This window comes from Cavia porcellus, unplaced genomic scaffold (genome assembly GCF_034190915.1).
Source record: "Cavia porcellus strain 051 isolate PalLab524CR breed Dunkin Hartley unplaced genomic scaffold, mCavPor4.1 scaffold_15, whole genome shotgun sequence".
Classification (NCBI taxonomy): domain Eukaryota; kingdom Metazoa; phylum Chordata; class Mammalia; order Rodentia; family Caviidae; genus Cavia; species Cavia porcellus.
In genome coordinates, this window is record NW_026947498.1 from 70,782,223 (window position 1) to 70,807,041 (window position 24,819).

Consider the following 24,819-nt stretch of genomic DNA (forward strand, 5'->3'; position numbering starts at 1 on the left):
AATGCTTTTCTGTTCTTTTTTGTTAGTTACTGTAGTAAGAAGAATAAATGGCTATAGTAGTTTTAGGGTCACGACAGTAGTCTGCATCAACACACGAACCCGTTATAGATAAAATAGCTCTTTTTGTGCAGTGAGAGTCTTTTCAGCTACAGAACTTCTTTCTCAGTCAGCCAGGGCTTGTAGCCAAGTGGAGAATATTTAGCTTTCATTTTCTCTTCTTAATAAAAATGACATGGAAGATAAAGTTCTCATTTTGCAGTAAACAGCCCCTGCATTTCAGTAGCATCCTTTTCCAATGAAATGTGATCTGTTTTCCCCCATTAGTTGGGATGATATTAAGCTTTAATACATTCGACATGTTGAGGTGATAATATATATATATATATATATTTTTTTTTCCTCTTCGTTGGAAGCAGTATAGTGCCATGATCATTTGCAACATCTTGAGCTAGACTGGACTGCATGGGTTTGAAGCCTGTTTGGATTTCACTGACTTTACTAATTGTCCCGTAGGCAAGTTACTTATGCTCTTGAAGTTTTAGTTTCCATGTCTGAAAAATGAGAATGACAGTATTTCCATGTTCATAGGGTTGTATGAGACTTAATGACTTAACACACGCAACATTTCTAGCAAAACTCCTAGTGCTTCGTACTCAGTACAGTGCAGCCAACATTGTTATGTTATTCACAATGTATTATGAGTATATAAATTGAATATATGTATGTATATTCATTCTATGTACATTTTTTCTTTAAATTTTAAGCAGTTAAGCACCCTATCATCCTTCTTGCTGTTTCTTCCCAAATTCCTTGCTGAGTCATTCCAGGGACCCCTGAGTATGTGGTGGGAACCAAAAATGTTTGCTTTTGCTCTGCAAAGAACCTTTCCATGCAGGGAAACGCATGTACTTCCCTGCTGGAACTTTAGTCCTTTGGTTCACATCCCGATTCCAATTGCAGATGTGTCAAGGCACCCTAAAGAACTAGAAAACTAGACAGCTTAACATTACTTTTATACTGAGCAATTTGGTAGAATCAATAAAAAATGTAATTAACAAACAAAATATCCTATTGGTGAAAGGCAATGTGCTTTCTTGCAAGAATAAGCTATGCCTGGCATTTATATTCGGTCACAAACACATGATTATTGATCTATTCAAACAACACATGATTAATTGAAAAGGTTCATGTGAAGCAAAGAAAACTGAATTATAGATTTCTTTTCAAAGAAAAGAGCTGAGGAAGGGTAAAATTGGCACTTCTCTGATGTAAGAATACAAAAGAAGGATATTCCCAGAGATCGATTTTTGGAGCAACTGTATTGATACAATGCCATGATTAAGAGTATTGGACTTCATAGTTGAATGCTTAGCTCGGCCACCACCAGCTCTAATCCTGGAAAACTGGCTTCTTTGTGTTTTGCAATTCCTCTCAAGTTGCTCTGAAGGTTAAACAAAGGAAAGTTAAATAACTGCTTACCCCACTGTTTATCCCATAGTAAATGCCCAGTTCAAAATAAAATATCTTCCTTAGCATCAAAAGCATTATCAGTGTCTAAAAATTATCTTTAAAAAATAACTTCTCAGTGAGATTTCCAACTCTACAGGTGACAGGGAGGAACTAAGTAGATGACTTAAGTAGATGAGAACAATTCATAGGAAATAAGAGAAAGAGGAAGGTGAGTTTTGACTTGGGCAGGTACAAAATAAAATATATCAAGAATAATGTTTTCTCTACAACAAATATTCTGGGGAAAACCCAGAAAATGGGAGAAGCCAATGAATCTCAGGGAGGCTGCCAAACCAACAGTGGACCAAAACCTGTGGACCAGTTGTTGGCAGCAGAATATAGATTTGGTAATCTCACATGGTAGGCAAGGCTTGAACTTCTTTTTGAAGTAAACTTTCCCATTTCCTACTGCTGCTGCTTCTTTCTACACTTTGTTTGGCCTCCTGTCTGATTCCTGTGTCAGTAGAAGTAGACCATTGTTAGAATCAAAATATTGTCAGGTATGTCTCAGGGAGGCCATCGTATTCTAACACTCCAGTAAATTTAGGAGAGTCAGGAGACTGAGGCCACGAGAGCCAGGAAGGCAATTGAGCAGGCCAGGAGCAAGACAGAGTCATTCAGTAGCAGGAGAAAGCAAAAATCCTTGACTAAAAAACGAGAACCCTCTGGGATTCCTTCTTTCATTCATTGGGTTCAGACTCTTAATTCTGGCCTAAATCACCAAATTTGTGCCCTGATTCAAGTTTTGCTTTTCACAGTCTCATCTCTGATTGAACAAGCTCCCAACCCACAAGAGAAACCAGAGAAAAGCCTCTGGGCCTGGAGATGTGGTGAAAACTATTCAGGCCAGACGTTTTGTTGGGATTTTTTGTTTTGTTTGGTTTTGGTTTTGGTTTTGGTTGTTTTGGTTTTGGACAGAGGTCTCCCTATATTCTGGACAGGCCTTAAACCTACTAAATAGCCCAGACTGGCCTTAAATTCCATATGTAGCCACAAGCTAGCTTCTCCTGCCTCAGCCTCCTGAACGCTGAGATTATAGGTTTACACCATCGTACCTGGCTCAGAGAGTTTGTTTTGAAGAGTGGTCAGGAATTGGACAGACTGGGAAGGCCATTTCAGGGCTATTGGATCAAGAAGGAGGCAGATGGGGACTAGGCTTAAATCACTTGACTAGTTCTTAACCAAAGTTAACTAGTTCTTAACTAGTGCTGACTAGTTATTCTGACAGTATAAAGCATTGGTTGTGGTTGGGAGGCTGATACATTAGCAGTAAGGTTAGCTGCAGGTTTGAAACAAAGATTTTTTTCTTAACAGAAAACAACCAAAAAAGAGCCCTGTTGCATGTTAGAGGAAAGAAGGTGAAGAGGAACTCATTGAAAGAACATTCGTCAAGGAAGCAAATTAAACAGGAGAGTGAATAATTTAAACTCTATCCAGTTCATATTGTAAAACATACAGGTTAGACTAATTGAAGGCTCTAGCAGTGGTGCTTAAGGAGAGTCAGAAAGGATAGTCAGACACGGGAGAGTGAAGAGTCGTAGGCCCTGGAGGTAACCTTAGGGGCAGGCTGCTGCCCTGAGCGACGCCTTGACAGTCCCGCTCTCAGGCTGTGCAGCAGGCTTGGGTCCTTCCGCCATCAGTGTCAGCTGATGGGTGGAGGGGGCTAAGCAGAGCGGAAAGAATAGAGAGATGCCAGAATCAGACTGCTGTATGGATTTCACCTTCCGTGTGTGTTGTACGCAAGATACCAGACTCCTGGGGCTTGCTCTCCCAACTGAAGCACCTCGGTCTTCTCTGCTTCCTCTTACCAGCATGCGTCATGGATCCTGGCCTTCAGACCCTTCTGATTCTTCCTGAAACAGAAGGATCCTTCATAGCATCTGTTTCATAGAAGCAAAAAACTGAAGTTGAAAAGAAGCAGGTTCTTTCATACTTGTTGTCTTAGTAATTTTGTTTGAATTTCCCATAACTGATAGATAAGGAATGGACAACAAGTTAATACATTATCTCATAAAAGATTTATATCTAAAAATAGTAAGACCTCTTACAACTCCACAAAAGATAATAACCTAGTTTTCTAACAAAGGGCAAAAGACTTGAAGAGACACTTTACAAAGACCAATATACAAATGTCCAGTAAACATGAAAATGTGCTCGTTATCATTAGCATCATCAATCAGCAGGGAAACACAGTTTAAAACCATAATAGCATATCCCTTCACACTCACTAGCATGACCATATTACAAAGATGGTAATGCCAGCAACTGCAACTTTCATACACTGCTCCTGTAAACATAAAACAATGTGCAATGTTATGATCACTTTGATGAATTCTCTGACAGTTTCCTATACACCTACCCCTGTGATTCTCCAATTCTCCCAGGGAAAACCTGAGCCCACACAAAGACTTGTTTGCATAAGAACTGTCACATCAGCCTTACTCATAATGGCCACCCACACGCTGGAAGTAACCAGAAGCAGGTGATCAGGGGAGCAGATGAATAAACTGTGTTGTGTCAGGACAGTGGAGTACACTCAGCTTAGCGAGGGGTGAACAACTGCTGCACCCAACTACACACCCTGCAGTCTCAGCCACAGGAAGTCTAAGAGTAGGCACAACTCCACCTGGCATGGTAGAAGTCAGGAAACGGTGCCTGGCGATGGCAGGGCAGAACTTCCCTCAAAGGGGACAATGGAAAGGCCTGAATGTTGTTTCTAGTGATTAACACAGGAATGTAGAAAATTTTCAAGACTCGTCTAACTGCATACTTAAAATGTATGTATTTAAGATATATTTAAAAAATATATAGAAGTTATCCCATATAAATAAATCTTGCTTATCTTCTATTTAACTCCTTTTTCTGTTTAGAGAATGAAGTACTACTCAGAGATGGAGCTCCCCTGAGGTCTCCCCACAGTGGATACTGAGTTTCCCTGCTGAGTTCTGCAGATCCCTGAGTTGACCTGAAAAGATGTGGGGCACGAAATGGGAACTCAGGGCAGTGAGGGTGTTATTTACCCAGTTCCCCCATCTTAACTTAAAAGAAACTACTACACTTTCATCTGTTTCTATTTTGATTGAAGAAAGGCCTTACTGTTAGACAACAAATGGAATCCTATGACCCAAACATCGACCTCCTGTGAGGGACTGCGTGGCTTTCCCGGCCCTAGCATGGGGTACAAGAGCACTTCCCTCACTGGCCTTGAGCTGCTCCTCTGTTCCCGTGTCCACTGCTGCACCTGGAGCAGCAGTGTTTAGTAAGAGAATATGACCTGTCAGTTGGGATGTGCCCAGCATAAGGAAGACCTCTAAACTGGGGTCCTGGATATGTCCTGACTGCTGAGCCAAACTACAAATACGTGACTCGGGTGCATTTAATTTTCACCCCTCAGCAACGGTGACAGTACATGTTATTGCCTTCACAGGGCTGTGGTAGAGGTGGTGTGAAATAGAAGACCTGAAAATGATTCTCACATCAGGGGGAATTATGATCTAGTTCAATACTGCTGAATTCCGAACCTGTGGATGGTTGCAGCACATGTAAAGGAGGCGTAGGATTTAGTCTGTATGCAGAGGACCAACCGTAGTTAAGTCACCTGAGTTAAGATACAGAGCAATAATCTACCAGCCATCTCATCCGTGAAATGGGCTGTGTTCCCATTCATCAGTGCTTCAGTCTTCATTGGAATGAGTACTGCTTTTCACATGATTGTAATCTACTTGAATTTTTAGAGGGCTGCTATACAGTACATTTACCTGAGTCATACTTTCCAGGTGTGTCAGGCTTTGTAATGGAGGGACAGTCTTGCACAGTGAAATACAGGAACTGGAATGGGTTCCATTGTGTCAATGCATACCAGCCCTTTAACTGATTATGTAACTTTGAGCCAGTCTCTGGGATTTCTCCAGCCTTCAATTTCTGCTTCTGAAATAGCCTCACCACTTGGTTTCTGAGGACCACTCCCATGATGAGCTACTTTTAGAGCAGTAGTTGTAGGGTGGTAAACAGTCATTGCAGTTAGTGGGGAAAACGAGTTATGTTTTAAACTCTGCCCATTGTTAGCAGGTCAGACTTTAGGCAAGTCACTGCATCTGTCTGTATCTGGAGATCTCCATCTGCCTGCTTCAGTGGGTCATTGTGGGAATCAAATGGGCTGAGTGCAGAGAAACTTGATAAACCAGAATTCCAAGCGTAAATTATTTGCTGCTCTTAGTTGTTGTTATGGTCATTGAAACATACAGATCAGGGGCCAGGGATTTAGCTCAGTGGTAAGCTTTTGCCTGACAAGCATGAGGTTATGAGTTTGATCCCTGGTACCACCAAAAAAAAAAAAGAAAGAAAGAAAAAAAGAAACATACAGATCACTTTTAAACCCACATGTACATGAGTGTATAGCAGTGTTGCTCAGATGTAGTCTAATGGTCAGAAAGATGTGAAGCAGAAACTACCTCCAGAGAGGGTTAGTTGATAAGATTTAGAAGTAGCAAGCTTCAACATTGGAGCCTTCCATGGGTCCAGAACACTTGTACTAATGATGGCGATGGTTCCTTACAGGTGACAGCAGAGCTGGATGCCTGGAATGAGGACTTGCTCAGGCAAATGAATGACTTCAACACAGAAGATCTGACCCTGGCAGAGCAGCGGCTGCAGCGCCACACAGAGCGGAAACTGGCCATGAACAACATGACCTTTGAGGTCATCCAGCAGGGCCAGGATCTGCATCAGTACATCATGGAGGTCCAGGCCTCAGGTAGGGACCTGTTGTTCTCCTGGTGGGAGAAATGACAGACACAAGGAGCCCATTTAGCTTCTGGAACACTTTTATACTATTTATGAGTTTTACTCCTGCAGAATAAAAAACTTAACCTCCATTTAAAAAAAGAAGCCAAATCCATAAGTGCCAAAGCAGCTTGTCCAAGGTTGCCTCATGGGAAAAATGGGAATAGGACCAGGAACTCTTGGTATTGCAGACAGAATGAGAAAACCAGTGATGGAAATCAGCATACATTTTTTTGTTTCATTTTTAAATGGTATCCTGGAGAAACAAGCCAAAAGCAGCCAAATATCCATGGAATAGTACTCATATATGTAACTGACTCTTCTTCCACTCCCCTGTGCCTGCCCCTAATGCATACTTTCTAACCTGCCCTCTGTTCCCAGTCAGTCTCCTGGTCTGCAGCTCATGCTTCCCAAAGTCCTCAATTTTATCACTGGTCTGTGGGTGAATGTGAGCAGTGCTGATAAAAAATTATGACAAGGTCATACAACTTCTCAGGAAAACACAACTGCGCTATCCCGATTTAGCTTCTTTTCCTGCTCAAGATTTTTCCAAACTTTATTTTATAAATATGTGATTTTACTGTATGTTTGCCATCCTCCAAGATAGCCTTTGATGTTAGAGCTGGAGAAAGCCATAGTGATTCCCAAAGAAGGTGATCCAGAAGAAAAGGACCACTAGTCTGGTCTTTTGCAGTGGAGCTGGCTTCTCCCACCCAGCACACCCCACTGTGTGCCTACCTAGTCCTTGTTCACTGAGGTTCCTTGCTCATAGAACAAGGTAGACAAAGGCAGAGGCCATCAGCGCCTTAACACACAGCTGGATCAAGTCCCTGCTAATAAGCTATTGTGAGAGTTTCAGGAAGATCTTAGAAATGCTACTGAACGTTAGGGATCTGTGTTTGTTTTGGTGACCTGAAAGAGTTATGGCTATACCAGCATTCCAAGGAATTTCAGCTTTAATCAAAAGAAAGAGAATCTAGAAAATGCTGTTAACTTTTATCATCATATTTCCTTGAATGTTCATCTGTATTGTGACCAGGCTGCAGCTATCTGTAAAGACCAGGGTGACTTGCACATAAGGCTGTGCTCAGCCTAACCCATGAAGATCTACTCACCTGGCAGTCTGTCTTGGAACATTTTTCAAAATGACAGTGCCCAGGCCCCATGCCCAGATGTCTGATTAAACTGTCTTGCCCTTGAGACTTTGAACTGTACAAGCCAGGGCTGAGAATTGCTACTTGTGATCATAGTAATTAAATTACACAGCTATCTATGGACAGTGGCTCTCAAAAGAATGGTCCCCAAATCACCATTGTCAGCATCACCAGAGAATGTGTTTGAAATGTAGATTCGAGGGCACACCCTAAAAGGCTCTCTTGGCTTTGGACCCAGCAGTCTAATTTGTAATACAACGCTTCCAGGTTAATCTGATGATTCACTATCAAGGACAGTGATGTTCAGGGTAGGCCTGGACCAGGAGCACCAGCATTAGTATCGCTTGAGAGATAACTATATAACTTTCTAACTGAAATTTGGAATCCCAGGCTTTATCTCAGACTTAGCAATCTGAAACGGCATGTTAACAAAATCTCTAAATAAACTATATGTAAGTTTTGAGAAGTGTTGTTCTAGCACATGAGCTATATCTTTGAATCCCTTCTGTTTGATTGAGAATCTCATCTGGAGTCAAGGTTCATCCTTATAGTGACCATCAAGATTCTCCTGTAGCTGCTATTCAGCTAAGCCTGGGAGCTGTGAGACATGTGGGCAAATGTCTAGGAGAGAGGTAGGCAGAGAAACAGTACAAAGGTGCTTACCCTTTACTCCTCTCAATGCATGTGCTGCCAGGACAAAGCGTACTTCCTGCCAGAGTGCTGACATGACCTTGAGTAAACCAATCTCTACCCAGGATCCAGGTATCCATGGTAACAGAAAGGCTTCTGGGAGTTGCCAGTCTCTGAGAACTGCTTGTGACTGGGGGTTGGCTGTGCTTGGCATCTATCTTAACCATGCAAATACCCTCAGGCAGATGGGCTGCCCACCCCCACAGTATCCTATTCAAGAAATGAGCTTCGTTAAAAGAGGTGTTGGCCTCTCTCCTGAGACTATTTGTTCCCCCTACTCATGTCACAGTGAGCTGTTCGGTCTGGCAGCGCCCATGGAGCTTCAAATGGAGTGAATCCAAGGGTTTCAGGGAAGCGTGCCCTCCTGCACAGAAGGTGTCGGCCTTATCTCTGGACTCACAGCAAGGGCAGGGCAGAGTCATGCCATAACTGAAGGTTGGGGTAGGGTGAAGGTGGACCCAGGGAAACCTCCTCCCAAAGACAAGTAATGGCTTGGGTATTTGTACTGTTTGTCTAGTGAACCATATTTGGACTAAAGGTAAAATAAAATACAATTTAGCAAAATTAGTTGGTTTTTAGCCTCCCTGCTAAATTAATTAATGTCTTATATTTGATTTTTTTTTTAGTAGTAAATGGAACTAGGGAATTTCTATATGCTTATTGTGAAGTGTGAAGTGTAACATTGATCCATGTTCTCCTCAATCCCTCTGGCAAGTCAGTAATTATAATCAAAGCAAAGGGCTTGGCCTAAGTCACCACCAGCCATAGGAATAGGGGCAAATAGAAATAATTCTTGTGTCTTTCCTCACTACATTACTATCTGTCTGAGCCTCAAATTGGAAGGTACTGGTTTTACTGGGGAAAAAAAACATGCTGCCTAAATTCAAGGTCTGTTCCTACTACTAATAGTCTAACTTTGGAAGTCCCTTTTATTTCTCCATAGACCTTAGTTTCTTCTATTTTGATTCCTAAACTCCCTGGCAATTCTCACATTCCATGATTCAGACTAACCACCCTAAGAAGTCTTGTCTCCAATGAAATCTGGCCATGTGACCAGTTGACCTTAGGAATAAACCAAAAGCTGCATATCCTATGGATTTGTTGCTTTCATGTTTAGTCTCTCCTTATGCAGATGTTTCAGGGAAAATCTTGAGAGCTGGTGGCAGTAAAGTTTAGAATTTATTGTGCCTAAGAAGTGCCCAGCCCCAGCATTTGAATACTGTACATACATTTTTAAAATAAATTACATCTTTCAAGGATCTTTCTCCTTGGGCATGGATATTAAGAGAACAGAAAAGAGAAAAAATTTGGGGTTGAATTCCCAGGCACCACTCTCACTACCTGGGTGTCCTCGAATACATCACCCAGTCTCTCTGAAGCTTCGCCTTCCTCTAAGGAATGGTGATGGTAGGAATACCTGCCACATGGTCATGGTGAGGTTGCATTTGGATCAGACGTGAGCAAGGAAAAGAATTCAATCCAGTTCCACAGCTATCCTCTGTAATACTTGTATTCCACCACTGCATTCCCTGCATTCTGTTGGGGTAATATGTGTTAGCTATTCTCTCCAGAAGCCTGAGGCAGTTTATTTACCCTTTTAGTCTCCAACAGAGAGATTATGTCTTACACCCAACAAAATCTCAATAATAATGTTTGCTGAATTAATTAAGCGTGAACATTACTGTGGATGGAATGAATGTAGGAAAAAATAATGGACCACAAATAACTTTATTTCATAAAAGGAAAAAACAAAAAAAGGAAAGTTTGTATTTTTTTCAAAATGAATGTTCCTCTGGGCTTAGCAGGAATGTATGAAGAGAAGGGAAGTAGAGCCTTGATGTAAAGCACTGGTTCCCCACCTGGCTGCACATTTAGAATCACCTGGTGTGGTTCTTTAAAATATTAGTGTCTGGCTCACACCCTGCAAAGAATCTTAATTGGTTTGGAGTAGGCCCAGTTTTTTTTTTTTTTTTTTTAAGCTTCCCAGGTGATTCTTTGGAACAGAGTTGAAAACTCTGATCTAAAAACCTGATTAAAGGACTTTGTCATTTCTGACCTGGATGCTATATAGAGATCAACACTGAAAGAAGAGTGGGAATGAGAGAGAGAAAAAATGTCCCCTATCTGAGAACATACAGATATTTAGAAACACAGATTATTGGAAAACATGTTGCAGGTATAGACAGCATATCCAGGAAGACCCAGATCCGACCCTGGACCACAGCAGCCTCTCTCCTTGAGGAAATTAGAGTGGACCAGAAGCTGCAGATATAGCTCATTGGGAAAGTACTTGGTCAGCATGTGTGAGGCCTTCGGCTCAATCACTAGTACCTCAAAAAAAAATTATTTTTAAAGAAAATAGTATCCCCAACCTCACAACCCAGGAAAGCAGAGTAACACATATTGTGGGCTTGAACCCTAAATAAACATGGGAACAGAGCATTCTTTAACTGAGTGAAACATAAGAGTATCTGTTTCCTTGGGATGTGACCACTGTAATATCTTACCCAGTAGCTCACACTTTTGATTACCTGTTGGAATCACCCCAAGAACTTTAAGAATTACTGATGGTTGGGTCCCAGCCACAGATGCTATACTGCTATGGCCAGGACACAGCAAGGACATGGTGAGTTTTAAAAGTTCTCTGAACAAATCTAACATGAGCCAGGATTGAGAGCACTGATCTACTAGCATTCAAACCACCATAGTTTATAATTGTATATATAAGCAATTATATAAACGCCTGCCAGTAGATTTTATATTTACATTTTATATGAACCATTCGATAGTCCCATGAGTAATTTGCAAATTACAAATTATAATCTACCCAAGGAAAAAGTGGAAAAATGGATATTTTGAGCCACTTAGATACCAGGAATCATATATACTATAGCTCATTCTATCTCATCTATATGAAGTCATTCTTATGATTCCATTTTACAGATGAGAAAACTAGAGCTCCACAAGAGTAAGGAGCTAATGTCCTGCTGTTAATGGGTTGCAGAGCACAGGTTCAAACCTAAGACCATCCCTTACCAAAACTCTCAGGTAGTCTCCATCAAAGAATGTGCTGGCTCTTCCCTGAAAGAGAACAAGGCTGTTGTTCATTAATCATCTATTGATTGGGTGATATGAGTCAAACGCAGGATGGGGGCCAGCAGAAGAAGACATGGAAAAGGGATGTGGCCCTTGCATCAGGATCCAGTGGTCCTGTGAGAATAGGACTAGGTATTAAGAAACAACAACCATGCTGGGGGATGGACACAGGATACTGTGGGCCCATCAGAAAGAAATCTCTTGTTTTTTAGAGAATAATAAACACTTTCATTCTATCTACTACTTGATGGAAAGAACATACGTGTCATTCTGCATTTATAGGAGCCTTTAAGAAAGGGGTTGTGCATAGGCCTATAAAGAGGTTAAGAGCAATTGTGTCAGCATAAGCAAACTCTGCTTACTTTTGATCAGTAGGTACTGACCAATTGAGTGGTTTTAGCTAGAACTCGTGTAATTGTGCTTGAGCAGGGGAGGGGAGGGGATTGTTTCTGTTCTTTGGTATGTCTTGAGTAAGCCTCTTGTTTTCTCCTGTGCTCCATTCCCAGCCTGCTGTGTCTTTGAGGAGTGCAGAGATCTGGCAGGCTTCACCTTCATCTTTCATATTTCCTGGGTTTGTCTCACGTAGTATCAAGTGAGACAAGTGAAATCATAAGGTCCGAGTCTCCAGGGAGACCTGGAGGCTGTTCTGGCTGGTCTTAAGCTTGCACTATCTCTTTGGTGGGGGACTAAGCATAAAGCATCGAGTATCTTTCAGTATGACAGAGATGAACTGTAAGCTTTATACAGAGAGACACTTTAACCAAGTCCAGCATATTAAACACTAGAGACCTATGCAGAATAAAAATGAACCAGAATAAATCAGCTCTGTGACTGGACGTGAAGAAGAGCTAGGTCCCTTTTTTTATTTGTTTGTTTTGTTTTGTTTTGGTACCGGGGATTGAACTCTGACCTTGCACTTGCCAGGCAGGTGCTTGTGCCACTGAGCCAAATCCCTGGTAAAGAACTGGGTGTTAAATTATATTTCTAGAAAATAGACATAGAGGTTAGGGGACATTTCCTATTCCCTGCTCTGCAGAGATGGAAATTTCTCCATTTCTTTTTATTTTTCATTTCAGTCAAGGAGATGCTCTACCTCATCCTCCTGGTAATTGAAAATAGTAACCAGAGGGTGTTGACTGCCAAAAGAACAAGGCATTCTTTTCTGTCTCCCACAGCTATTTTGGGAGCTGGGAGTTGAAATTATGAAACTGATAGAAAAAAATAAACATGCAAAGATGCTGAAATTATACCATGTGACACAAGAAAAATATTTTTTCCACTCTCCCATATTGTAGTTATATAAAACACTATTTTTACCTCCAGAAATGAATTTCCCTTTGGAGGTACAGACTTTGCTATATACTTCCCTGACTGCATGTTTGGTGGTGGTGTGATGCATTTATGATGGTGTGAGTCAGAGTGATGGGATGTCTCCCAAAAGTGAATCTACTTTTAGCTCACCATGTGTTGAGATTGGTGTGTTCCTTTGGATTTGGTGGCCCATAGAAGTATGCCACCCTTTAGGAATTTACCTACTTGGCTTTTGAGTCTGAATACTGTTGTTGGTTAGGTCCCTATTCTTCTGTGTCTTAGACAAGGTATTAGCATCAGGACCATAGCTTCTTTGTGTCTTGGGCCATAGATTGAAGGGCCAAAGAAAAAATCTGGACATAACTAAGAGCCAACAGAGCCAAGTGGAGTTAGGGATGAGAATAAACAAAAAATCCGGAGTTAGAATTTTCCCAAAGCTAAGAATCTGAGCAAAGCTGAGGTAGATAATCAGAATTAAACAACAGCATGGATCACAACTTCCATTAAGCCCGTGACAGATAGGAACCAAGAGGGCATGAATGTAAGAAGGCAGAAAGTTAAAAGTTTAAAATGAGAGCCAAGAACTAAAAACAAAGACAAATAAACAACAAAATGGAATCTAGGAGCAGTGCTCTATACTTACTATGTTTATAAAGATATGCGCTGATTGTGTGTATATGACAGGAATACACACAATACATATATGTGTATATAGCATTGATTTACATGCATTATCTCATGTAACCCTCCAATAAGCTTAGAAAGTAGGTAGCTTATGAGATAGGAATGTAAAATTCTAGTTTATGTTTGAGGAAAGTAAAGCTTCTAAGAGCATAGGTAACTTGCCCAGTATCAAGATTCTAAGTCAGGACTGGTTCTAACCCTAGTACATTTCCAGGTTATCTTAGAGAGTAAAGTAATAAGGATTCAGGGTCGCATCACCAGCAGACAAAAAGAACCAGCGTAACTAAGGCAACCCGTTACTCAGTATTGGACTTTGTTTCCCTCTAGGCAGAAATCCACTAAAGGAAGCCACTTTGGACTTGCTGGTAATGTCTAAGTATTAGCCTTGGCGTGATGAGGAGAAGAAAGCATATCTCTGTCTGTTCTTGGGTACTGGAGAAGAATTAGAAAGACTAGGCAGAGAGCCCCATGCGGGGCCATGTGGCACACCCTGCCTGTGAAAACAATCAGGCCCACGCTGGTTCGTGTAGCACTCCCTCACACACACTGATATACCCTGAGAAACTGTCTCCCAAAACTTATGGAGAAATAAGGTATTTTCATGTTAAAGATTCACCTAAAAAATTTATGACCACCAAACCAGCACTCCAAAATATTCTCAAGGATATCCTAGAAAAAACAATGAAGTTAGTTAGCAATGACAAAAAGTCCAATAGAATTACTACACCAGGTAGACGGAACAGTAAAATAAAAGTACAAAGTAGGAAATCCCCAACTTGAAAATAAATTAATTACAGAAATAAGTCAGTACCTATCAGTCATAACTCTCAATGTTGATAGTCTTAATTCCCTGAGTCAAAAGACACAAACTGACAGAATAGACCAAGAAGCAAAATCTAATGCTTTGCTGTATACAAGAAACACAGTTAACCTAAAAAGACACTCGTAGACTAAAAATGAAAGACTGTAAAACAATATTCCATGCTATAGGAACCTGAAGAAAAGCAAGTTTAGCTATCTTATAGTTAAAGGTGTAACTATCTTATAAAGTGTACTTCAAGCCAAAACTGATCAAAAAAGGCAAAGAAAGTCACCACATGTTGGTTAAGGGAATAATGCAAAAGAGAGGTAACAATTATTAACATACATGCACCAAACAATGGCATAACATAATGTCAACTTCATTAAACAAGTATTACTAAACATAAAAGACCAGATAAACACAAACCTAATTTTAGGGTAGGATGTCAACATCACAAAATGAACAAATAACAGAAGTTGAGCAAAACCTTTGAGCAAATGGATTTCTACAGTGCTCTACACAACAACAGCAGAATGCACATTCTTCTTAATAGCACATGGAACTTTCTCCAAAATAGACCACACAGTAGCTGGTAAAACAAGTGTAAAACAGTTGAAGTTATACCATGGATAACTTCAGATCATAGCACAGTGAAAGTAGAAATCAGCAAAAGAAAATACAAAAATTATGCAAATTCATGGAAACTAAACAATACATATTGCTCATAAATAAATAACAGATTACAGAATAAATCAAGAAACAGGACAGTTTTTAGAACTAAGCAACAATGCCAGTACAACATATCAGGGCTTATGGAACACAATGATAACAGGCCTAAAAGGGAAGTTTATACCTGTGAATGCCCACGTCCTAAAAACAGAATAAGCCCAAATAACCTAACAGTATACCTCAGGATCCTAGAAGACAAATCTGTATGCCAGTAAATTGGATAATTCAGAAGAAATGGATAGATTGCTAGATACTGTACATATAAATTATCAACTGAACCAAGAAGATTTAAAAACCAAGAATAGTCAAATAACAGGAATGAAATTGAAGCAATAAAAAAAAACTAACAACTAAGAAAAGCCTAGATGCAGATGGATTCACTACTGAATTCTACAAAAACTTAAGAGAAGAACTAACGCCTATACGCCTCAAACTTTTTGGTGAAAGGAAAGTATTCCAAAAGCCATGTCTGGAAACCACCATTCCCTGGTTCCAAAACTAGGCAAAAACCTAATCAAAATAAAAACTATAGCCCAGTCTCTTTACTGAATATAGACCCCAAAATCCTCAACAACATACTGGCAAACAATGAAGTAAATCATCAAAAAGATCATACACCATGACCAAGTAGGCTTCATTCCAGGAATGCAACGATGGCTCAACATACACAAATCAATAAATGTAATGCATAACATGAACAGAACCAAGGACAAAAATACCATGATCATCTCAACAGACATAGAAAAAGCCTTTCACAAAACCCAACATCTTCATGATAAAAGCAATGAAGAAAATAGACATAAAAGGACCTAATCTCAATATGATGAAAGCCATTTATGACAAAGCTACTGCCAACATCTTATTAAGTTAGAAAGAACTGAAAATCTTCTCTAAAATCAAGAACAAGACAGGGATGCCCACTATCACTACTCCTGTTCACCATTGTACTTGAAACATTAGCAAGAGCAATTAGGCAAGAGAAAGAAAGAAATGAGATAGGAACAGAGAAGATTCTTCTTCTTATTATTTGCAGATGACATGATCCTGTATGTAGACAGCCCAAAAGAAATCCACCAAAAGACCTATAGAAATAATAACCAAATTCAGTAATATAACAAGATACAAAATCAATAGCTTTCCTGTACACTAACAAGAACCCACTGACAAAGAAATTAGGACAAAATATCATTCACAATAGCATCAAGAAAAATTAACTAACTTAAGAGTTAACATAAGGAAGTAAGAGACATCTGCAATGCAAAGGGTAGGACCCTGAAGAAGCAATTGAAGAGGACACCAGAAAATGGAAAAATAGGCCCTGTTCCTGGACAGGCAGGACAATATGGTCAAAACTGATACACAGATTATATGCAGTCTCAAAATACTAGGAGCATTCACTACAGAACTGGAGAAGACAATTCTAAAATTCACATGGAACCAGAAGAGACCTAGAGTAAAAAAGCAGTTCTGAGCAACAAAAGCAAAGCAGGAGACATCACAGTCTTGGACCTGAAGTGATATTACAAAGCTGTTGTGATACACAGCATGGTACGGCACAAAAATAGACGTGAGGGTTAGTGGAACAGAATAGCAGGTGCACAGTCAAGCCCAAGAATATTCAATTGTTTTATATTTGACAAAACGGCGAGAAACATACACTAGAGGGAAGATAGCTTCTTTAATAAATGGTGCTGAGAAAACTGGCGATCCACATGAAGATTAGATCTAGACCCATATATCTCAGCATAAACTAAAATCAAAGTGGATCAAATAACCAAATGTTAGAGGTGAAACAAACTTCTGGAAGATAAAGTAGACAAAGTAAAATAGGCACAGGCAAGAACTTTCTGAACAGAAACCCAGTTGCAAAATCAACAAATGGGGTCATATGACACTAAAAAGCTTCTACACAGAAAAAGAAACAACCGACAAAATGAAAAGAACCTACAGAATGGGACAATATTCTTGTCATCTATTCCTCAAAACTGATATCTACAATATATAAAGCACTCAAATAATTAGACCCTTCAAAATAAAATATGCAATAAAAATGGTCACATGAAATAGATACGCTTCATAGAAGTCCAGTGGCTAATAAATACATGAAGAAATGCTCAACATTGCTGGTCATTAGAGAAACACAAATTAAAACAATACCAAGGCTGGACATAGTGGTGCAGTTTGTAATACCAGCACTCAAGAGACTGAAGCAAAAGGATCACCATGAATTCAAGTTTGAGGCTAGTCTGAACTATGTAGTAAAATCTTGTCTCCAAAAGGAAAAAGAAACCCACAATAAAATAAAATAAAAATAAAACAACACTGAGATTCCATTTTACCTCAGAAAGAATGACCATCATTAAGAAATCAAATAAAAAATGCTGACGAGGTTGTAGGGAAAATGAACCCACCTACATTGCTGGTGGGAATGTAAACCAGTATAATTACTACGGAAATCAGTATAGAGATTCCTCAAAAAACTAGAACTAGAAATTCCATTTGATCCAGCTGTTCCCTTTCTGGTATCTTCCCAACAGAGTTGAAGTTATCATATATGATACCTCTGTTTATAGTAATACAATTTGTAATAGCTAAGTTTTGGAAATGGCCTGTATGTCCATCAACAGAGGGATAAAGAAAATGTGATATTTATACACAATGGAATACTACTATGCCATAAAGAAAGACAAACTTGAGTCATTTGCAGGAAAGTGAATGTACCTTGACACCATAATGTTGAGTGAAATAAATGAGGCACACAAGTTTAGATATCACATGATTTCTCTTGTATGAGAAGCTCAAACTACAAATAAAGAGCATACTAGAAGAAAGTTAATAGAAGTGAAAAGATAGATCTTTCTCAAATGGGAAGGGGATCAAGACATAGAAAAGGGAGTGCAGAGAGAAAGGAAATAAAAAAAATAATTAAAATGTTATGTACATGTACCAGCTCCACAAAAGGAATGTAAACATTACTGAAAATGTGAACTAACAAGATTTTTTCCAATAGTTAAATAAGACAGGAAGGTAGACAAGGGGTATAAACACAGCTTTTGACTGGCAGATATTGGCTTGAGTTTCCCCTTGTAGACTGGTGTTTTATTAACGTTGGCTGGTTTATCCATAAACAGTGGTAGCACTTGCTGCTAGCTGATTGAACTTACTGCTTTAAACCAGTAGAGCAGAGAGCAAATTCCCTATGTGGGGAAAACTTAAATGTCATGCTTTTTTAAAAATAGATGAGTGTTCATTATCTCTATGGTCCTACTGGCATATGTTTATTGGAAGTGTTTGAAAACTAACTCTTGCTGGTTGGCCATTGAAATCATCACTTCCCAGCTACTCAATCATAGTGGACTGTGTATCTAATAATAAATTACATTTGACCAGTTAAAAGACAACATGCCTTAGACAGAAGTCCCTAAGACAGTCTTTTTATTTGGGTGTATATTTTCCAGTATAAACTGGGGCTTGCTTATGATTATGATAATATTCTGGGTGTTAGTCAACCTCCCACAGGAACTGCCAGGTGGTTTTTTGTCGAGGGATGTACTTCCAGAGAACCAACTCTAACTCCCACTGATAATAAAAAAGTGCTGTTGAAGAGTAATTCCTGGACAAAGGATGAGCTAATTCAAGAGAGATGGCATGGTCTGATTATCGTAAATGAGGGCCCTTTGGGACTATAGGTGTACAGAGGTATATACAGAGGTGGAGCAAATTCCACTTTTCTTATGTACATTAAGGAAATATCTTCATGATACTACCTACTTTTTACTCGTTTACATTTTTTAAAACCAGGAATTGAGTTAATCTGTGAAAAAGACATTGATCTGGCAGCCCAGGTGCAAGAGCTACTGGAGTTTCTGCACGAGAAGCAGCACGAATTGGAGCTCAACGCAGAGCAGACCCACAAACGCCTAGAGCAGTGTCTCCAACTGCGGCACCTCCAGGCCGAGGTCAAACAGGTGAGCCTGGCCTGAGGTCTGCTCCCGCTGTGAGAGATACCCAGGGCCACACCAGAAGGGGCCGCTTTCAGGATCCAGGCCTCGGAGATAGGTAAGGTAGAGCGAGCTGTATTAACAACAGAGGTGAGCTGCTGTGACACATAGATCCAGGGGTACAAATGCTCAAACTGTGACTGTGTTACTGCTCTCTCACATGACAATATAAGCAGATCATTCCGGAGCTTTCCCCAATTATCCTATTATTGACTCTTTGTCTTCTTTCCTCTGCTTGATCCTTTCATATAGTCCATTGGAAATACAAATTGTTTTATTAATAACATATTCAGGATTTAAAGCAGATCGGTTAATTTTTGAGGCCCTTGTATAGGCACTACATAGTTGATAATCATTAATAAGTGGCAGTTGCTATCACTGTTTCCACTGTGTGTGATTCTTTAAAAAACCATTTCTTTCCATTTTAAAAAGCAAAAAAAACTCTTATCTGCGTGAGGCATTATACCAAGCATTTTACACTCAGGATACACTCAAACCTCTGGGAATACATACATACTGACCTGTGGGACATTTGTCAATAGCACTGTTATTGGGAGACCTAGTTATAATTATTGTAAGCATAATGATTGGTGGATTCTTTTATAGCATCAGCTTGAAAAAATAAATCAGTGATCATTCTGTTTCTACATGCCCTTTCTTCCTCCTCTCAAGCACTCTCTCAAGGAGGTGCCAATTCCTCTTTGATCGGCAAACCTACTGACACTTAGAGGGTCACCAGCATGAGGAAAGAGCACTCCAGCACGGCACAGGGCTCGAAGAGGACCTCCCCTCAGGGCGGGCAGCTGGAGGTTAAGGCCAGCGGCTGCTGCTCTCTGCTGCTCACCCTCCGCGCAGCCCTGCTCCTGCTCCTTGTGCAGCGCCCAACCCTAACGCTCCTGACAGAGAAATACCTTCCTCTTGGAAACATTTTCTGTGTGCAGTGGCTTTTGGAGCTGTTAGGTGTAAATCTGTCGGTTTAATACAAGGAGGAAAAGTATACTTTACTTAAGGTTCAGTCACTTAGGTTCAAGATGTCACTTGGATTCAAAATGTTCCTTGTTAATTCCTATGGCATAGTTATCACACTGCTACTTGTTACATGGAGCAAAATTATCTTTTCCACTTCCCTTCTCTCCTGATCACTGCTCAACAAGAACCCACATACATGCCCTGCTATAAGTCTCTGTTCAGGGCAGATGAAATCACTGGGGCCGGGGCTGGAGATTTAGCTCAGTGGCATAAGAACCTGCCTTGCAAGCAGACAGTCGTGAGTTCAATCCCTGGTACCGATAAAAAAAAAAAAAAAAGAAATCACTTGGACCCACACAAGACCAGATGTTTTCTGTTTAATTACACTGAGTCACACCTGAGCCTCTAGAGAGACATGCTATTCATGAGGAAATTATGAAAATCCTAGCAGGCAGAGAACAACAATGTGTATACAAACTATGAACTTTTAGCAATAAAGATACTACTTTCTTTTCAGATGAGAAGCATTTTCCCATTTATGATCTCATTTTAAGAGGGAGTGATATTATGTGTATTTTACAAAGGAGAAAACTGAGGTTCCATAAGATGGTCTCCAAAGCCTCTGGAATAGTTATCTGAAAATGGAGTCCAGGCCTCCTAAATCTAAGATTTGTCTCTACAAGGCCCCATACTCACCAGCCATTCCAGAAACAACAGAGAAAAGCCCACGACCAAAACGCAGGCTGAGATTTTCCTGCCCTCACTGGCACCATGTCCGAGAAGACACTGGCCTACAGACAGGGTGGCATCTGCCTGAGGTCAGCCAGGCTGCAGCAGGTCACCAGAGTCCTCCTGTGCTTTCTTGCCTAGTACAGCAAGTGGCAGAAGTAATTATCTGAACACATGGATGACAGAGAAATCATCCTATTTGACCTAGAAATCTACAATTTTTCCTTCTTTACCTTTTTTTAATTCCGGCATCAATAATAGAGTCAACTTCCTAATTTTGCTTTTTCAGCTGATAGTAAATGGAAATAAATTTTCATTGTCCAGATGTACATTCTACATAGGATGGAGCCTGGAGAGGATGGCAAGTAGTTTGTCACATGGTCTATATATAATATAATAAATATTATAAGTAATCTATAAATATATATAAATGATCTTTATATAAATAATCCTTGTTTGACTAATATCTGTATATATTCCACTCATAATTGCATTAGTTGGAGTTCTTCTGTAGCGGTGGGGAAGTGCCTTCTCCCGAGCATGGCAGACATGACACAGAGTGGGACTGTAGTTCCAAACTGTTCAAGTCTAAAGAAGCCTGCAAAGGCCTTTGCAAAAGACAGTGCCCTTTCAAGGAGCCAAGGGACTGCTGCTTGGTTAAACCATCATACCTCATTAGACAGCCTTGTTTTCCTTGTCGGGGTAGGCAGGCAGATTGAACTGAGCCAGTTGCAGAGAAGGCTTTTGTGTGTGATGGAAATTGGTGGAGCAGGAAATACTGATTTGGAAGCTGTTGACACTCGGAAAAGGGAGTTAATTTAGATGTCAGTATTGATCAGTATTGATCAGCTAAATTTAGATACTGACTTCAGAGTGTCTCTTAAATATACTCGAAAGAAAGAAAGAAAGAAAGAAAGAAAGAAAGAAAGAAAGAAAGAAAGAAAATACCTTCATTGAAATGCCATTTAGGGAAGAAGGGGAGAGAACAATGATGTTACGCTACAGCTCTGCTGTTGGAACTCATAGATCAAAGGTGTTTAGATTTGCCCATGTGCCCCTCATGACCTGAAGTGAAACTACATTAAAATTATATGAAACTGAAGTTTTAAAGAGTGACAATGCACACAGTAGGCTGAAAAATATCTTTAAGGAGCCAAGGACTTAACTCAGCGGTGTAAGCGCCTGCCTGGCAAGCACAGGGTCATGAGTTTGATCCCTGGTACCAAAAGCAAAAACAGAACAAAAAAAAAAAAAAGAAAAATATCTTTAAATGTTCAGAACAAATGAAATTGATGCATGTAATTGATTTTCTTTCTGAGGGATAACATAGGACCTTATATCTAAGATAGCCTCCACATCCCAGTCAAAAACCTGAACCTTGAAGAGAAATGTCTCCCGTGATTACATCACATGGGCCAGGTCCTTAGGCCACCCACATGCACCTCACATTAGTTTCCAGATCTCACAGAATCCTCTGCTTCTGGGAAAGTTACTGCTTTGGTAAAGATGACCTTGTATCTATTACATAATTCAGGAAGATTTTTAAAAAGAGGACTTCATAGGCATAAAAGTTAATGAATTCCCATATGTATTTCTCCAGAGCAGTGTGTTTAGAAGAAAAGAAGCTAAAATGAATTTGTAAGTTATTGGATTGCTTCTTGGGCCAAATGCTGGCCAAAATTTGCATGTGATCAAGTCAGAAATTTCAAACAAAGGAAAAAGGGGTAGCCTGCCCTTATACTCCAGTGGAGAGGACTGTGTTCAGGTCCAGCAACTGTCTAAGAGTTAACAATTGGGGCAGATCCACACCAATAAGTATATATCAACTCCACACAATGAAGTTATTCAGTATGTATTGCAAACATGTACTAATAAAAATGTTGTTTAAAAAGAGACAACCACAGGGACAAGCACTATACTTTTGTTTCAAAATGGAGATAAGAGAACATATGACATATGGAGCCAGTCTATAATACCATGAAGGATTAGCATGTATAATCTAATGGATCATAAATTTTAGAACTAAGTAACTCTGGAATTATGCTAGGCTCCCTGGTACCATCTGAGGAAAATTTTTCCTGTGGCTAGAGTTTCAGAAATAGTAATGCCTGTGACAAGTCATCTGTAGTAGCAGTTCTTAGATGCTTTCAGTGCAACTCCATAGCTTTATTATAGATGTGACCTCTAGAACACAGTCATGTGTAAGCAGCCTCCCCAGACGATGTGATTACAAGGCCCAGTGCTCAAGTGGTATTGTCATATGCGGAAATTCACATCCAGTTATCCTAATCCACACTCCTGATTTTGGATTATCTGAGCTTCCTTGGCCTGAGGAAGTGATCCCATTTTTAGTCCAACCTCAGACTGAGCTGAATTCTTGACCCAGTTCTAAGCAGCAGTATCCTGCCAATCTCTCATTTCTACCTACCTCATTTTCTCTGTAATCCTAAGGGTCCAGGAACAGTCTTTAAATTTTGAAAGAAATATGAGATGTTAATGTAGAAAATGACTTTTAAAAAATAATCTAACCCATTAGGCAAACTGTTGCCTCAGACCAATATAAAATGTTAATTTTATAGCTTGAAAAATACTGTACATTAATTATTTAATTTTTCTTTACCCTTTGCTTTAGACAAGTAAATATTCACATTTTACAGATGGGAAAACTAAGCCTTAGATTAAATAATATTTTCAAGATCACACAGTTTGAGATCAATGTATTTTCTCATTTTTGTTACAGTATTTCTTCTACCTAATATATGTTTGGATGGTCATAACATAATAACAAGCATAAGAACCAGGAAGATAAAATATCCTAATAGAAAATTATACTACAAGTTTTGCAGTGATCAAAGTATGAAGAGTGCTTACAACAGTCTAGGAAACCTACATTGGATCAGAATATGCCAGTAAACTCATTCAAAGAGTTAAATACAGCTTAATATACCTATTTTTGTCACTTCTCATTGAGAAAAGTATAATGAAAAATCATATTACCCAGCTTTGCACCAAACTGCAAATCACCACAAACACCAGGACTAACACCAACAGCATCAACATTATCAAATTTTATATTTTCCAGTGCAGAAAGGAAACATAGAATTATCCATATTTTATAGGTAAGAAATCTGAAATTCAGAAAGGCTAAATGATTTTTACCAGATAGAGAACAAAGTCATGTATTCTAACTTCAAATTTTATGTTCTTTCTGTACTTTGCCAGTTTTGTTTCTAACATTAACTCATTCCTGGGGATCCATGTCCCCCTAGATTAAAACTATGGATCTAAACTATCATGCATTTTTATCTTCCTGCAATCAAATATTTAGGACTTCAAAGACCTAGAATACCTTTATAAAAGGCTTTTGGAAAATAAAAATGAACAAGGATACAGAATAAATCAGTAGTATTTCTAAATAGAAAGCTGGTAAATAGGTATCCACAACACTATAGCTATAACTGAGCACCATTGCTATAACTGATGTTTCCAGTTGGCTGGAACTAGAGAGAAAATATTCCAGCAAGACTCAGGAGGCCCAGATGGAGCATTCCTTTGTGATGCTTATGGAAAAATATTTTTCTGACACCCTGAAGTGAATCTCCAAACTAAGCAGGATGCAGTAAAACATAGTACAGAGACATAGTTCAAAATGTACACAATGAGTTCCGTTTTTCAAAGAGAGGGAGCATTTAGGTATTCAGTCTATGAATGCAGGTACCCAAACTTGGAGGCAGCTTTTCAAAATCATTAGCACCTCTCGCCAGCCAGCCAGCCAGCCACTGTCCCCAGGGACAACAGGGATTTCACACGCACACACCAAGCAGTTATTTCATGCAACTGCTGGCTTCACAGAGTGGCGTCTCATCCACAGTCTGCCAGACTGGCCATGAATTAACTTCTCAGTCCAAATATCCAGGATCCAGTGCGATTTATGTTCCAATGTTACCTACACAAAATAAGGGATCACTTTCTTCTCCGGCAGTGAAGTTTGAAGATGCTGTGAGAGTTCAGGGGCAGGACAGCAGGCTTAGTATCCTCCGCTTGTTCAACATGATGGGGTGGAGGGGAGCAGAAAACCTGAAAGCAAATCTGAAACAGATTGTGGTGTCTTCTCCTTTGGCGTGAGGTACCAATGGATAATATTTACTGACATGGAAATTTCAGAAGAACTTTTATTTCCTCACAAGCAAAAACTCACCCCCTAGAAATGAAGATATTTGACCATGTTTTGGTGGCCAGACACACCAGGTAGGTTTGTAGAACCTAACTGTATGTTGTTGAATTATTTTTGCTTATTTTATTAACAGACAAGTGCCACAGCTCTGTGTAACCTAGGACTGTAGACAGTGTTAAATGTTTCTCT

The 24,819-nt window shown here is 39.7% G+C and overlaps 1 protein-coding gene across 4 annotated transcripts in view; it reads left to right on the forward strand.

The window, feature by feature from the left end:
- Kalrn (kalirin RhoGEF kinase) overlaps positions 1 to 24,819 on the forward strand; it is a 581,802-nt gene that overhangs the window by 291,420 nt on the left and 265,563 nt on the right. For all 4 annotated transcript variants that reach the window (XM_063225109.1, XM_023562599.2, XM_063225110.1 and 1 more), the window contains exons 14-15: positions 6,067 to 6,262; positions 18,559 to 18,725. In XM_063225109.1, the coding sequence (XP_063081179.1) occupies positions 6,067 to 6,262; positions 18,559 to 18,725 (363 nt within the window). The remainder of the gene's footprint in view (positions 1 to 6,066; positions 6,263 to 18,558; positions 18,726 to 24,819) is intronic.